This window comes from Micropterus dolomieu, linkage group LG22 (assembly GCF_021292245.1).
Source record: "Micropterus dolomieu isolate WLL.071019.BEF.003 ecotype Adirondacks linkage group LG22, ASM2129224v1, whole genome shotgun sequence".
NCBI lineage: Eukaryota > Metazoa > Chordata > Actinopteri > Centrarchiformes > Centrarchidae > Micropterus > Micropterus dolomieu.
This window is the reverse complement of record NC_060171.1, coordinates 18,820,723-18,836,825: the sequence shown is the minus strand read 5'-3', so window position 1 is coordinate 18,836,825 and position 16,103 is coordinate 18,820,723. Positions and strand designations below refer to the sequence as shown.

The window sequence follows — 16,103 nt, the reverse complement described above, 5'->3', positions numbered from 1 at the left end:
AAGGCATCTGTGACCAAATGGCAATGCCAGACATTTAAACTAACCCAGATGGTCTGTCTTTATTTGTGTACCTGTGTGTGTGTGTCTGTGTCTGTGTCTGTGTATATCTGGGATATATATGTGAGCCAACAATTTCCCCTCAAAGAATAGCAATCCTGCTTTTTGAATTTTACACTTACATGCATATTTGTATGTCTGAACAAGTGTGCATGCATGTGGAGCAACCCAATGAAACACATCTTTTATTAGTTAAATCAATCACAAATGTGAGCAAAAATCAGGTTACAAACTTCCCATGTTTTCAGGAAGGCAGTGCTTTGTTCTAAGGAATGAGGCGGATGAAATTCAATGTAATCCATGTTTTTCGTATTACAAATTCGTATTACAAATTTTCTAATGGGCCAGCATTCCAGGCTCCAGGAGGTGAATGCACACACAGGCACTAACAGACACACAAAAACAGGCTGGGAGAAAGAAAGAGAAACCTCTTCCAGCTCACATTTTTAATAGCAGACCTTTACGAGGGGATAAGAGGGAGTGCGTGTTTGAGTGTATGATGAGAATAAGTACTGGGGTGGGCTGCAGGTGCTGTGAGCAGCTGGTCGAGGATGCCTTTATCAAAACCCATCAGGGGGCAGAAAGTGTGGAGAGAAACAGAGAAGGGAAGAGACTTGGACGTGGGACAGAGTGGAGACAACACCAAAAGTATGAAGAAACAAAGTAGACGGAGTAAAGAGCATAAAGGCAGGAATTAAGTGAGGAGAGATAAAGGTTTGACTGATGAGGGAGGTTGAGGGACAGGAGAGGAAAAGGGATGACAGACAGGAGGAAACAGAATGGGAAGAAAAGCACAGGGAGTGATAGGTTGAAATGAACCAGACACTTCAGACATCACCTCCTCAAAACCGCATGTCCAGCTGTGAGAGCAGGTAGACCACCTCGTCCCGCATGAGGGAAACCCAACATCACCGAACCCGACTTTATACAAGATGGAACACAATAAACCAACAGACATCTTGGTCATGCTTGCAAATTTTGGGCTGTGTGATGAATTGAGCTTAAAACCAGAACTTTCTTTGTTAACAATTATAAACTTTTGAGCGTTTTAGTTGGGAATGGTTTTAATTTTCTAGCCAATCACATTCCTCAAGTGCAGGTTATAAGGGTGCAGTTTTTTGTACTTGACACAGCTGCCAGTAAATGCAACATAAGAAAGAGAGAAAACAATGAGTAGAACTGAAAAGCACAAAAGCAATGGTAATGGTGAAATAGCAATGTAAGTAACAATGATGCTACAAACATGTTAACTAATTAACTAACTAATCTCTTCCTTCACCTGAAAAAGTTCACAGTGTGTTTCTTTCATCTCCATCTTGGTGTGGTTCAATTGAACTTCTTTACTTTGTGTTGACTGTCAGCAGCATTGCTGGGGTTCAGCCAAGAAAACAATCAATCATGTGCTTAATCAGAAATATATGAGAAAGAAGCAAAGCAGAAGTAGCACTTATTTTAGCTAAAGACATTTTGCCTGTGAACACAATGGAGAAAGGAAATGTATTCATGTATTACACTCATTATACTGGCCAGAATTAAGAAAATATTTCTCTAAAACTCGTATTTTGCCTATTCTGTTTGAAAGCCATGTTTGCAGTCTAACATGTTAATTAACTTTTTTATCTTTTACCCCTTAGTAGAAACAATATATCTATTAGCTATGTAAAATTGCATAAAGAGCCTAGCATTTGTGCTGCAGTATCCTTTTGTCTTGGGTATTCTGTGTCTATAAACATCTGAGATATTTAGCAGCTACCCTGCCAAAGAATTACATTTCTTTATTCATGCAAGGGCTGTTATACTATAAAGCTGTTTGCCCATTTAAATATTATATTTCCCCTCAAAAATATTGTTTGAACCATACTGAACCATCTGGTTGCATTATCAGAACATTATTCAAACACTAAAGCATCATTTTTAAGTTATATATCATGATGACTATCAACATTTGTCAAACTTGCATTTGCTGTAAAGCCCAGCCAGCACCCTTATCATTTAATAATAATTTATGTATGTATTATATTATATTATAATATAATGTATAAGAAAAGAAGATAAGAATTGTAAAACCAAAACATTGTATTGGGCTGCCAGTTAGTCCAGGTGGTGGAACTCTCCACCTTTTTATTGGCAGAGACAGTGAGATAAAATTTCACCTACAAATGTTTATGTACATACTCCAACAGCCAAACCTCTTCGACATTTTGCCATTATAAACACCACTGAACTTGCTGTTGATCCATCATATTCTGCACATTCTGCTGTATTTGTTTAGCTTCTGTGTCTATCACATAACAATCCAGAGGGAGGAAGAACTCCTGCATTCACTCCTTCATCACTTTGTCTAGAGTACAATAGGTCACATATCATTGCATGCCTAGACACACAAACACAGAAAACACCCCGTTGTGTTCATTACCCCAAAACACATGGCTATCCCCAGGGAGCACTCTGTTATGATTTCTGCTGTAGGGGATCATAAAGAAACGCGCATACACACACACACACACACACACACATATAACGCAGGGCTTTCTGCTGTGAAGGCCTATAAAGGAACACATGGGTCTTTAGTGGCCTCTGCACCTGTCAGTGTGTTTACATTCACCCCTGAGAGAGAGGACAGGGGACCAGTCGTGGGAGTACATAAGTGCAGTGGGAAGTGTGGAGAGAGACAAGGAGTGAGTGGGTTGAGTGGTAAGCAGGCCTCTCGCAATGGGTGGAGGGAGGTTTGTATGTTTTGATAGGGGTGGGGAGGGCACCGAGGTGCTGAGTAAGGTCTCTGTTGTCTCATTCAGGAGATGAATGTCATCATCAATGAGTTCCTTTCAACACCGCAAACACAAACACATTATCTCTGGCCCTGTAATGTCCTTCTTTGCCCACCATGCTGCGTCCCAGGTTCTGAGAAAGTGACTTTGGTCCCGTGCAATGACAAACAGCAAAACTGAACTTCTTTGCAACACATCACTTGTCAATAAAGTCGTTGTTTTGTTTTCTAATTCACCACTCTATTTTGATGTCCAGGACACAACTGCAAAAGATCTCTAGTCTCCCTTGAATAACCGTGACCCACAGGGAGAAGCAGTTGGTTACTCAAAGAGAATGTCCTTCCTCACTTTCCTTCAAAAACAGAGGAGCTGCAGAAAATTCTAGAAAGCACTCATAAACATCAAAAATGACCTTATCAAAAGTTTGACCCAGGATTGCTCCCTTATTGCCTATAATTCCACAACAGATGTGACTTTTAGATATTCTACTTTGTCTACTGTATAAGCTGCACACAGCATCCTGTAGGTCCAAACACTGTTTCCCCAAGACAAGCAGGACCTGCAGCAACGTGATTTGTGGCACAAACACTTACTGATGGGTTCAAGGCTCAGACTGCATAGCAGTTTTTGGATGCTTTGAAGTAATTATGTAAGCAGTGGCAAATAACTGTCTTTGGCGTTGTAACTTCCTTGCTTTGTGACCTGGCATGAAAAATGTAGCCCCTAAGGTACAGTAAACTCAAGAAAAGCAAAAACAAGGTCTACCTTCAGACTTCAGAGAGAGTGGAAGAAGAAAGCAATGAAAGGAAAGAGTGAACGAGATAATTTATGTTTGGGTGGGGTGTGTGTGCATGTGTGCATGTGTGTGTGCGTGTACACGGGTGTAGATGAGTGCACTCTGTCTGACCTCCTCCCTGCGTTCAGATCCAGGTCTCTGTATGTACCACCGGATCTGGGCCTGTTGAGATTTGGGGATACACTCGAGGAAAGTGGAGTTGCTCTGCACCCCAAAGAGAACCCTCTCCTCCACCAGTCCCCCAACAAGACCTAAGGAAAACACAACTGTTACTGATCCAACAGTCTATTGTCTGGTTCTAAAAAAAGTTTCGTCTAGTGAGTGGTTAAGTGGTTCATTTATCTGTTCACTTGTGTGTACATCCTTCTTACAAAGACAGATACAGGCTGAACTTCTAAAGAGAACATAGTGTACATACTGTCCTCTGTGTCCCAGCACTGACTGGCAGGGTCTCCATGCTTGACGTCCTGTCTTCTGGCCCGTCTGGATAAAAAACCCACAAAGTTTATCAAGATTAGCTCATGTCATGTGGTGTCTTTTTTTTATTATACACCATACAATGTGAATGGTAATCTTACAAGGTCATCTGTACAGTATGACAGTTTCACAACCTCAGCACCCAACACATTAAAGTGGTTATCAAGGTGACAAGTTAGAACACAATCCATATATCAAGTTCTTCAACAAATTCTTCAGAGAAATGTCACCAAGATATTTTTTATATATTTGGTAAAAAGGTGGAATTGATGACTTTATTTAGGAACTAGCTTTAACACAAACACAAAAATAGCCAATCTGAAAATAAACAGTGATCCTTTTTAACCTGACACAAAAAATAAAGCTTATGCAATATTGTTTTAAAATAATAAAATATGTGAAAAACATTAAACCACATTAATGTTAACCCATGCCTGGTATTTACTTAACAAATAGACAGAACAACCATATTTTCTCAAACAAAACAACATTCAGTTTTCTTCATCATTCTCTTTTCTGTGTTTTTTCAACTTATCCAGCATGTTCTGAAAACATCTTTACACATAAAATCAGTGGAGAAAAGAAGACAATAGAAGGTACACCTCACACATCTGTATCAACTGTATATTTTCTCAAATGTCAAATTAGCATATACTGGAACATAGGAATGCTATGCTGAGCAGAAGTGAAGATGTTGCCTGACAATTTACTCCAGCAACAAGTTTTCATAAACACTTAAAATGTGATTGGAAGTGATCTATGATTACTAGTACCCCTAAATGTAAAAGTAAAAGTGAAAGTATCCAACTTCATTCCAACATAAATATTACAATAAAAAGGGTTATTCTCTTGCTTGGTGTTTGCCTACTTGGGCTCCTTCTGTTTGTATTGACTTCACCTTCCGTCAGTCCTGTGTGATCCTCACTGACACTGTGAGGATCAGCTTTCAAAGAGCCCTTGAGACCTCCACTGCTACATATCCACACCCCACTGGCCAATCATATGGCAGTGTGACCTCTAACTGTAGGGTATGGATCCTGTAGAGTCTTGATTTGTGCAAGTAAGCATGCAAACAAAAAACACAAGGACTACACTCTGGAGGTGTGGAATGACAGTAGCATTAATCAGCTGAGGAACAGCACCTCTAATCAATGCCAAACCAAAAGGGAAAACATATTTAGAAAAAGCTACGAACGCTGCCTGACAGTCCCAGAACAAAGAACCAGGCCTGGGACACACACATATACACATACACACAGAAACACCATGGAAAGTAGGGCAACAAAGGGTCAGTTTAAAGCAACATTATGTAGTATTTTTATTTTAAAAACAGCTACAAAATCATTTTGATAGTACACTGACTTGTAATAGGGTGAATGGCGTCACTATCATTGCCCTGGCCGGAGAAGCTTCCTATGGCACTACGTAACAATCAAATCCCAGGCAGGATTTATAACGTCATAATGCTTTACAGCAACACATTAACAAAACTCTTCAGCAAGCAAACTATGAGAAGAAGCAAAAAGTATTGAATGTACAATGTAAGTTCTTTGGAAAAAGTTAGCTCGGTGTTCTCAGTATGGATACCATGGTAGAGGCTGCTAAGAGACCAAATAAGACGTTTACAAAAGAAGAGAAAGAAAAAAAGAGAGTGGACAAGAGCAAATATCGAACTGGCTTTTACTTGTTGGCGTGAGCAAAAAAATCTGAAAGGATGCAGGACAGATGGCCTTCTTTCTGTTGGAATAGTAAGTAATAACTTATTTGCTGACTTGATGTGTCTTGTGTTGTGCTTGCTTGATGTTTGGCTGTGTTAGCAAAGTTGTTGAAATCAGTCAGAGGTTTCACAGAAAGAGGTTTTACCACTAGTTTTAAATCTCGAGTTGATGTTAGCAACCAATCCATTGTGATAAAATAAATTTTTCAAAGGTGCTCTGGCCAAGAAACGCAGCAGGTCAGGAAGTAGTTTTATTTATCTATGTGTTGGAGTGTGGTCCTATTGACAATGCAACATCATCACTTTGAGATTACCTGCCGGTGTTTTCAGTTATTTTCACATAATTTTGATAACAAAGAAATGAAATAGTTTCACAAATTAACACAAGACACTCTATTGAGAGATACAGATTTCAGCTTCCACCAACAGCGAATGTCAGATCTACAGGCTTTCAACCAAAAAAAATATTAAATAGTAAATTCTCACACTTTTGGATAATGCTTCACAATGACTAATTAATTTTCAAGAGTCTAGCACACCTCTTGGATGCAGGGATATATTGTGAGCATGTGTGTCCATCCCAGGCGCAGTAGGGGTCTCGTGCCAGGCAGCATTCAGCACAGGCCTGACCATACAGGTGACATCGACTGAGTGAAACCTGGGCAAGCCCTTCGCCTGAACCGACGTAGAGCTGTTGCTATAATGAAACACACACCAAACTCTACTTTAGGGAAGGTAAACATACAGATCAATTTCAAGTTCAAGTTTAAAATCCATGAAGGAAATAAATTAGGTTAGAGATTAAAATATATGTGCAGAGAAAGTACAGCAACAGAAGCTGTCCATTAAACAACCGCAAACACTGGCGAGCATGTAGATACAAACACACACACGGGTCAAACGCTGCTAGAGATTAATGGAAGCTGTGATTGGAGTTGAAGTGTCTACTGACACTCCCGACCCTAAGATAATGAGGCAGAAGGGGGAGAGAGGGCCTCAAGAAAACTGGTAAGGCTAAAGAGAGAGAGGGAAATTGAATGCATGAATGAACTGGGGATTAAAAATACAGTGTCTTGTGCCACATCAGGCATATGCACACGACTGAATGCACGTGAGAAGACATGCAAAAATAGCGTGAGAAGAGTTGGAGCCAACCTGTTTAGAAGACATCTCCATACTGAGGATTGGAGTGGGGACCTGCAAAAAATAAAACAAACAAACTTTCACCGGTGTATAAATATAAAATAAATAAATATACATTGCTGGAGCAGTGTTTGAGGAAAAACAACAGATGAGTTTGCTGATTTATAGTTCAAAATAATCCATCAGCATTGCACAGTTTGTATAACAGAGGAACAATGAATATTTCACTGTTTGATCAAGTCAACTGTCCCACCGAGGATGACTGGAGAACAGTTGGCATCGTTTATCAAAAAGCAACACGAATGTAAGTGTGGGTCGTGTTTTTGTATTTTGTATTTTTGTGTGTAGCTGTGGTGTGCACAAAACCTGGAAAACTTGGAGTTCTTCAAGCACCACTTCCTCTGTTGACCAATTCTCTTGAGTAATGCTCACCACCTTCAGAACTGAGCCGGCATCTACAACAGAGCGTGAGACATGAGAGAGGAGTGGTGATTGGAAAAAAATCAAGCAAACAACACAACGTGTACTTTTCATTCAGAAGTGAATAATGTAAACCAGCCAGGTTTGAGCACTGTATCGTTTTCATATGCAATAAAAATGAGTACTTCCGGTCCACACACTCACACCCTTCTCTAAGGTACTAATGCAACCTTAGATTTATTCATTTTTCCAACTTCAAGACAATAACAGTGTCTGCAAAATCTGTTTGAGGCTGAACTCACAGTGATCTAGTGCCCTCCGCTGGAATTTTAAGAGACAACTGTGAGGGGAGGCGTGCGTCTAACCTGTTCCCAGGAACATGACCTCGTAATGTCCATCCTCTGCCATAACTCTGTCCACCACGATCTGAGTCAGGGTGTAGTCTACTCGGACTCGTGTGAACACGGGTCGGCCAGTCAGGGGGTAGACAGAGCGATGCATAAGAGGGTGGAATCGAATGAAACTGACCACCTCATCTGGGAAGTCTTTGGTGGTCTTGATCCTTGGATCATATGTCTTGCTGGGACACTGGGGGGGCAAAATAAAAGATGTTGATCTTGTGCAAAAGTTTCAAAATCACATGATGATTTCATTCCATGAGTGTGTTCAGTATTTTTCCTATATTTCTCGTCAGTAAACTGACCAATGGTTTCTGTCAATTTACTGGTGCAGGCCTCCATCTGGTGGTCAAATTAAGAACAGCAGGCGTCAAAGCACATCTGGTACATCTGTGTCACTCCTGCTCCACCTTTCTGGTATACTATAGCTCAAACACAGTCCTCACTGAGCTGTACAACTGAAGCATACACCAAATACTCCATACAGCCATTTCCCTCCCTTGATTACATTATTTAAACAAACTGAAACAAGAATTGGGTTAACATGCTGAGTAACCTCATCACAGGCAAGGTCATGTCATACATCATGAGGTTGCATGTGCAGATGTGAGCGTGCATACCTTATAGCATTGTGAACATTTCAACCATAAACCATTTATCTAATTTGTAAAAATTAGATAGAAAGAAAGTAATTATTAGCTAGGAATATGTGTGGACTGTTTGCCTCTGTGCCCTTCAGTGGGTAACCCACCGTTCCAGGACGGGGATATGGTATCCTCCCCTCATATTCTACCCATCGGTGGTCGGGCCCCTCCTTGTGGGCGTAAGGTCCGTTAAACACAGCCCTTATCTCTGCCATGCTGTACACACACACTGCTGAGCCACGGAAAACGGAGCTGACAGGAAAGTAGACACAAGAGACCTGGTTAAGGCTAGGGAAGAAAAGGAGATACCACAGGTGGTATTGATGATGGTGTGGTGAATACTGAACTTACCTGGAGGTGGTAAAGACTGCATACACTATGGGGTTTTTGTCATCTCTGGTAGAGAGCAGAAATATGTCCTCTATAAGAAAGTGGTGGTGGGGGGGTGGGGGGGGGGCATAAAGGTTATTTGCTTTAATTACCTTTATCTGCACATAAAGGTTTTGTTGCACCTCCATCTTGATTTTCATTTATATTAAGCAGCAACTGCAGTCTTATATTGGCTACTGCTACTGCTGAGCCACTGCTGGCGGAACTGGAAATTAAAGAGATGGTATTATGCTAATTTTCAGGTTCAAAATCTTTATTAGGGGTTGTACCAGAAAAGGTTTACATGGTTTAATTTTCAAAAAACACCATATTTTCCTTATACTGCACATTGCTGCAGCTCCTCTTTTCACCCTGTGCTGTATGCTCTGCTCTTGAGCTACAGAGTGATACATCTTACTTGTACAAAATCTTTGTTGGGAGTTGCACATGCGCAGTTCCCAGGTAAGGACTACTAGCCAATCAGAAGCAGAGAAGGGCGGGTCGTAAGAAACAAGGTAGTGTGATCCAAATCAAAGCTGCTTCAGACTGCGACCATAACCTAGCAGATCGTATAAGTTACTCACAAGTCCACAACCACACAACATCATTGTTCCACATCTTACCATCTTACCAATAGGACTAAACGTTGAACTGTTGCCGGTGTTCTGACGATCTCTGCTGCCTTGCCGAAAAATGCTAACATAGTGCAAATTGATAGACTCGACTCTACCCGGCCCTGCTCCATTTTCCATTGCAGATAGTACCCAGAGATAGTTTGTTCCGCCATCACTTATCGTAAAACTGTCAATATTCGAAATCTACACAGCCTCAAAACTTCTCAGAAGTGGATTTAAAGATGAAATTCCATACGAAAACTGTAAAATATAAAACCTTCTGTTGCTGGCCTCTGTCTGGTGCACGCAATGATGATGCGGTGAATAGTTAATATTCTCTCTGACCAATCAGCAGTCTGTAGTGTTTTCACCTTACATTTTAGTATCCCTCAGCTTGATTGGAACCTCGACGGAGGTGAGGTGATAAAAAAAAAAGTACCAGGAAGCAGGTACAGGTACAACATTTCTATAATGGAAACGCCAAAGGGCCTCCGCTCAGACTAACTTGGTTTGAGGGCGTGCCTGACCCCCACAAGCTGCTTGGCAAGCTTTATGACACGTTTTCATTGTGACGTCACAAGTAAAGGAAGTGAAGGGCTGGACTACAAACGAGCTGTTTTCAAGCTGTTCAGAGCAGAGCTTTCTGTGGGAGATGGGAACTCCCTTTGGGCTGGACTTTGGGCTTTTTCACTTTGCAAACCTGTTACATGCACAAAAAAGATATATAACTCAATAAAGGAGAGGGGAAAAGCCAAAAAGCATAATACCAGCTCTTTAAGTGCCTTTATAAATTGCAGGTAAGGTAAGGTAGTTTCTGCAGGATTAAACCCAGTTCACTTATTATATTTTCACATTCTCTCACTTACGGAGTTCATCAAAGTGTGTGTCCACTCCGTCTGGTCCAGGGATAGAACACACGAGTCTGGCTTTGAGGAAGGTGGTCCATTTGTTGGTCAGACTCCTCAGCCCACCCACATCATTCTGAAACACAACCACATACACACTCTCTAACAAAACCATAGTCAGCATTGTGTAGCTTTCCAATGTGGCCGTAAGACAGCCACAGTTAATAATACACACTTTGTACTTAACCACAGCCTGAATGTAATCTTTCTAATGGACTTACACACAGAGACAACACACCCCATCGCAGCCTGACTCCGATTTCCTGCACTAATTAGGAAAATAAACAGGTGAACCACGTGCCTCTAGTATGGATCTGCTTATTTAACCAGCACAAAGGAGACCTTCTTGTTAGCATAATGACAGTCGGGAGTAATTGAAAGGGGAGAGGAAAGACTAAGAGAGTAAAAGAGAGAGAGAGAAGAGGGAAAAACATCAAAGGAGACGAGAAACAAATGGAAGTGCAGCGTATGGGAAAATCAAGTAAACTAAAATCAAGTGAAGCTGCAGATAGATAATGCAAGTTTTATCTTAGCATATGAATTACTGTTTTAGGTAGCGACCTTTGATTGAGCTAAGGTAAGAGCAGAGTAAGTGCACCTCTTTGTAATGCATAGAACACTTAAGAAAACCTCCCCATTAAAGTTGGCCGGTGCACTAAGTGGTATAGAAAAAAACGTTACGGTACAGCACACACAAACACACACTTGTGTTTAAGAGACCAAAAAAATTGGAAGCACGTAATGAGGATGATTCAAAATAATCTTCAAAGAGGATTGAAGTGAAGTGAATTCATTCCTTTTACATGCAGGGCAAAGCACATTTACAGATAATGAAAGGGAAGGAAAAATACAAAGACCAAAATAGTGACATAGCTGAAAGAAAAGGACAAGGAGAGGCCTGTAATCCAGAGGAATCTCCTTCCAGTCTGCCTTACAGCTTACTCCCAAGTCATAAATACGTTGAAAGCTTTTCTCAAAGAATGTAGCAATAGACCTCTGAATGCTACTAGCGAACTGGTGTTTAGGGTAGTCCCATTTGAAATGACTAATGGAACGATGTATAGTATACAAAAAGGTTCCCAATCATGAATCCATCTTGATTCCGTTCTCAGTCAGCGGTGCAGTGCCATCCAAGTGTTGTTTTGACATGCTGTCAAATAAAATTTAATGGACTCCTCAGTACTACAGCATCTAACTACTACACTGAAATAATGTATGTATTCCCAAACTGATTCAGTTTAGGTATGAATTTTAAGTTTGGGAATATTCTTCCAACAATAGACCTTTGATGACTTCCAGCTCTTCCAGTAGAGGCTGAATGCTCTCACTTTTAGTTACGCTGGACAAAAGAATCTGCCAAATTAACATAATGTAATTGCACAGCATGTATAAACTTTATCATGCCATTTAAATCAAAGTCAAAATATGTCTCTGAAATTTTAATGGTACAGCTACAAAATATTATTTCTTCTTTAACAGAGAACCCATGCAAATCTTTTGAGGGAAAAAATGATGACAATGAGATGGCGACAATGAGATCTTCAAACGACATCGATCTCAGTAACAATGTAGGCAGCAGCACCATGAATGCCCTGTCAGCAGAGCACAAAGGGGCTAAACCATGATTTATCGCCCCTGACAGACTCTTTCAGATGACCACAAAAGAAGAATGTATCAGGAAGGCCTCCTCCTGGGGGACATAAAACACTTCTGTACTGACACAAAGATCCCTATCCGATCAGATCACTGTAGGAGTAATGGCTCCCCCACACACTGTAAGAGGTCTTGCACACCTTATCTTTCTTTAGTCCCGCCAAGTCGCACCTTCTTTAACTCTAACTTCCAAGCACAATTCATCCATGACATCCATGTGTGGCATCCTAGTTTGGTCTTTCATTCTTCCATTCCTTTCTTTCTCCCCTACCTGTCCACCCCCCCCATGCCTCTGTATACCTCCTGCTTTCCACACTGCTCTTGTGTAATATCTCACCTTGCACACACGAGCCACACGGGACAGGATGGTCTTGTCGTTGCCTTCCCACGACATCTCACGGAAGAAAAAGTAAATCTTATCATCATCTGGATTGTAGGTGTCTGCAATGGGGTGAGCAGATATAAACCTGGCCTCTAAAGACACGAAGAGGAAAAGAGAGAGGGGAGGGGAGGGTAATTGTCAGGTAATTGCTTTGCCATGCGCTTCAGCTTTGAGGTGGCGATAACACTAGATTTAGCGTGTGTTTATTTACAATCTTCTGCTTTTTCTAAAGAAAGGTCTGATTTATTACCATTTCTATTTCCAAAGCTACTGCACATAAATCTTCAACTTGCTTTACAGTTTGATACATGGACTAATGCAGTGATAGCCTGAATATTTAGGTTAGTTTAAAAGCAGTTTTGTTTCCTTTTCTATGATTTTCAGCCTGTCAAACTGCATCTGTTATGCAGCAGTGTGGCATAGAGATCATCCTTTAGCTGGAACACCCAGGCTCAAAGATCTACCCTAGCCAAGTGTCCCCAGTTTTTGAAACAGTATTCTGATCCTTGGTGGAAATACCACAATGTAGATATTTCATTGTAAGTTAAAGTCCTGCATTTAAAATGTATTTAAAGTAGGATGAATTGATTATTTTGACTGCTTGGGGGCAGCAGTACAAGATGTAAATACTGACAAAATAAATGAAAATCTAAGTGCAGTAAATACAATATTTGCCTCTGATATGTAGTCAAGTAGAAGTAAGTCTTTCTACTATCGAAGGGTTTCTGGACTGATCTTATGTGAATTAAGACATATGAAAAACATTTATTAGTGATTTTATGATGTTGCACGGTGTGAAAACTACACAGAAATGAGGAAAGGAGACTATCAACAGCATGTTGCCATCAGTGTCCTGATTTCAGGGGGAGCTAGTCCAAGGGCTTAAGTGTTGCATTGACATTACATCAACATTAGCTCAACCCCTCAAAAGCCGAGCCAACCATCAGAGGGTGACTCCCCAACTGGAACAGCTTAATGTACGACTGCTAACACACTCGACAGAAGGTCATTGTTAGTCCTGCGGCACTGGAAAGATGTTCCACAGGCTCACAGGAGCAGAAACACTGCAAGAAATAATGTGCTCTTTCTCTCTGCCTGCCTTGCGCTAACACATGCAGTATATACACACTGAGAGACAGAGAGAGAGAGAGAGACATAATTACTCCAAACATCTCTGACTGTGTGGTTGTGAAATGTGGAGACCATGTGTAAAGATTTAGATCCTGTTGACAACTGTTGATGCACGACATCCCATCAGTCTCCCTCCTCAGTGATGACTGTGCGTGCCCGTGTGAGTCTATGCGTGCGTGGCAATGCGGTTGTGTGACTAAGACCATGAACTTCGTGGCACACTGTAAATTCCCCTGTAGGTGTGGTCCATATTCAGCTATTGCATTCATATAAAAGTTTCAGCTAAATGAATAAGGGGGCTGTTTTCTCTGCACTGGAATGCCAATAACCATCCTGAGGGCACAGAGAGGCTCTTTGTGTCAGTAGAGAGGCTGGAAGAAGCAATAACAACTTTTGAGTGCACTCAGCATGTTAATATGGATATGTGCAAGCATGTGTGTACCATTGATCCAGTAGTCTTCAGAGATGTCTGTGCGTATGTAGTGCTGGTCATGTGGAGGGCCAAGGGAGCGTGTGAATGTTGTGTCTTTGCCCAGGAAGTCTGAGGATGTGCCCACATACAGGTACTGATCTGGACCAATTACAGAGAGAGGTCAATCAATCATGACATAATATATTCAGTACACGAAAAGTCAAATAGCAATATCTTTGTTTACATTTTTTTACAGTCCTATTCAATATGCACACCACAAAGAAAACAGATTGAACAGTTTACATTATTATTTAGCTTCTACCATTTCTTCGACTAACCTAATTGAACCCATTTACAAAAACACAGACTGAGAAAGGGACTTGTTTACAATTCTTTGCCAAGTTACTTTGTTGCTGCCTGAGAAATGTCTGTGTGACCAAAACAACTTGCAGGAAAGTGCAGGGAAAACAAATACATGAATTTACTCAAACAACTGAGTGGAGACTTGAGGAGAAACATAATTTGTTCCTGGATAAATGGTGCTGTGCAGCAATAAAATACTGGTGCACGAGAGATAAGGCAGGCGCAGGACTGCCAGAGTATTGTGTGATGGCTCATCTTACCTGAGAGGACTGAGGTGAATGGCTGCAAGGGATCAAAAGGACATTTCAACCTGCCAGACTCCACTGTACTAGACAGCAGTTGGAATACACCATCCTGAGAGATGAAAAAGAAGATAATATTATCCATCCATCCATCCATCGTCAACCGCTTATCCTGCGTACAGGGTCGCGGGGAGATAATATTTTACTTATGTAAATATATATACTAGTGTCAAAATGATTCCTGCTGAGACTCATATCTACTTTACCTGTCTGCGGCCAGTGATTTCAATGAAAGCACAGTTGGGGTGGAAGGCTCCTGTCCCACAGGCATAGACATGTGTTCGATTGTAGTGGTGGAGGACCCTGACAAAGTTAGCACACTCCAACTAGGACAAGAAGGGAGAAAGAGCAAGGATTAACTATTAAAGACTGTCTGATTGAATACGTATACTGTATATTACACAAACACACACAATGTGTACAGATGTATTTTTTTGTCAAGAAGGGACTTCTGTTTATAAGCACTTACATTTGCATTTTTGCCGGCAAGTTTGCACATTTCGACTCGGTCCCGGTGAGCAGGCCAGTGAATCTAATGACAGATAAAAAAGGAGAAACATTTCATCTCATAATGTGGCATGTGTGCTCTTAACTTCAGATCATAAAACAGTCCTCATACAGGTAAGTTCTTAAGATTAGAACTTTTTATCTACAAAGAATTCAGACACTTTCATTAAATCACTGCCAGACTATTGTAATGTGCTTTATAACCTGCTTAAGGCAATAAAATAACAATATAATGTGTTCAAGTTGCAATAGGTTAAAATCCAGCAGCCAGCCAGACTTCTCTCAATATCTGAAAGGAGAGTGCATAATACTCCTGTGTTCTCCTGTGCATCTGTATATGGGCTACTTGTGCATTTTAGAGTAGAATATCAAATTTTATAGATGACTTCAAAGGGTACTACCGAGTAAGCTCCTGACGCCCTAACCTGATAGGAACCTAAGTGTAGCCTATGCTCCTCTAGAAGGTCCTTATAAATTCACTTTTTCATTTTGTATTTTACTTGCCTTTGGTCTGTGCATTTTCCAGTGTTAAGTTTATTGAAATGTGCAATAAGTGATATTATTTAATTTTAGGAAAAATTTTCACTACTAGCTGCAGCATTTTGGGGCTTAATAAACAAGTGACCTCATCTATAGAATAACTATAGCTCCAGGTGCTGGTACGGGAGAGCACTGGACATATATCCAGCATCCTTTCAATGTAGCCGCATAAGTTCACACATGTATTATAACAGGCTTATGTGCTTAGCGCGTTACCTCGCTTAAATCCTACCAAGGAGAGCTATCGCCAGACTTACTCATGGGTCGATAGAGCCTCAACATGCATGCAAACACACTGGCGGCACAAATATGAAAACATCTTGTGATTTCAAATCATTGCATGCAGCTGAGGAATTCGTACAGAAAAAACAGTGTTACAATGTGATGTGTTGACTGCGCACAGTGTGTGGCCTGTATGAGGGCTTAAACTGATTTTGAAACACAGAATCTGAAATGATCAGGGGCCTGATATTTAAAGAGTGTGGTAAAAAGTTTACAACATAGT

General features: G+C 40.8%; 1 protein-coding gene across 3 annotated transcripts in view; it reads right to left on the bottom strand.

Moving 5' to 3' along the window:
• Window positions 1–16,103, bottom strand: part of sema3d (sema domain, immunoglobulin domain (Ig), short basic domain, secreted, (semaphorin) 3D) — a 32,706-nt gene that overhangs the window by 4,753 nt on the left and 11,850 nt on the right. For all 3 annotated transcript variants that reach the window (XM_046038103.1, XM_046038102.1, XM_046038104.1), the window contains 14 exons: window positions 15,021–15,083; window positions 14,758–14,877; window positions 14,510–14,603; window positions 13,917–14,045; window positions 12,299–12,435; window positions 10,270–10,384; window positions 8,772–8,841; window positions 8,528–8,672; window positions 7,744–7,966; window positions 7,325–7,413; window positions 6,971–7,012; window positions 6,355–6,512; window positions 4,040–4,104; window positions 3,733–3,872 (listed from right to left, as the gene is read on the bottom strand). In XM_046038103.1, coding sequence (XP_045894059.1) covers window positions 3,733–3,872; window positions 4,040–4,104; window positions 6,355–6,512; window positions 6,971–7,012; window positions 7,325–7,413; window positions 7,744–7,966; window positions 8,528–8,672; window positions 8,772–8,841; window positions 10,270–10,384; window positions 12,299–12,435; window positions 13,917–14,045; window positions 14,510–14,603; window positions 14,758–14,877; window positions 15,021–15,083 — 1,590 coding nt within the window. The remainder of the gene's footprint in view (window positions 1–3,732; window positions 3,873–4,039; window positions 4,105–6,354; window positions 6,513–6,970; window positions 7,013–7,324; window positions 7,414–7,743; window positions 7,967–8,527; window positions 8,673–8,771; window positions 8,842–10,269; window positions 10,385–12,298; window positions 12,436–13,916; window positions 14,046–14,509; window positions 14,604–14,757; window positions 14,878–15,020; window positions 15,084–16,103) is intronic.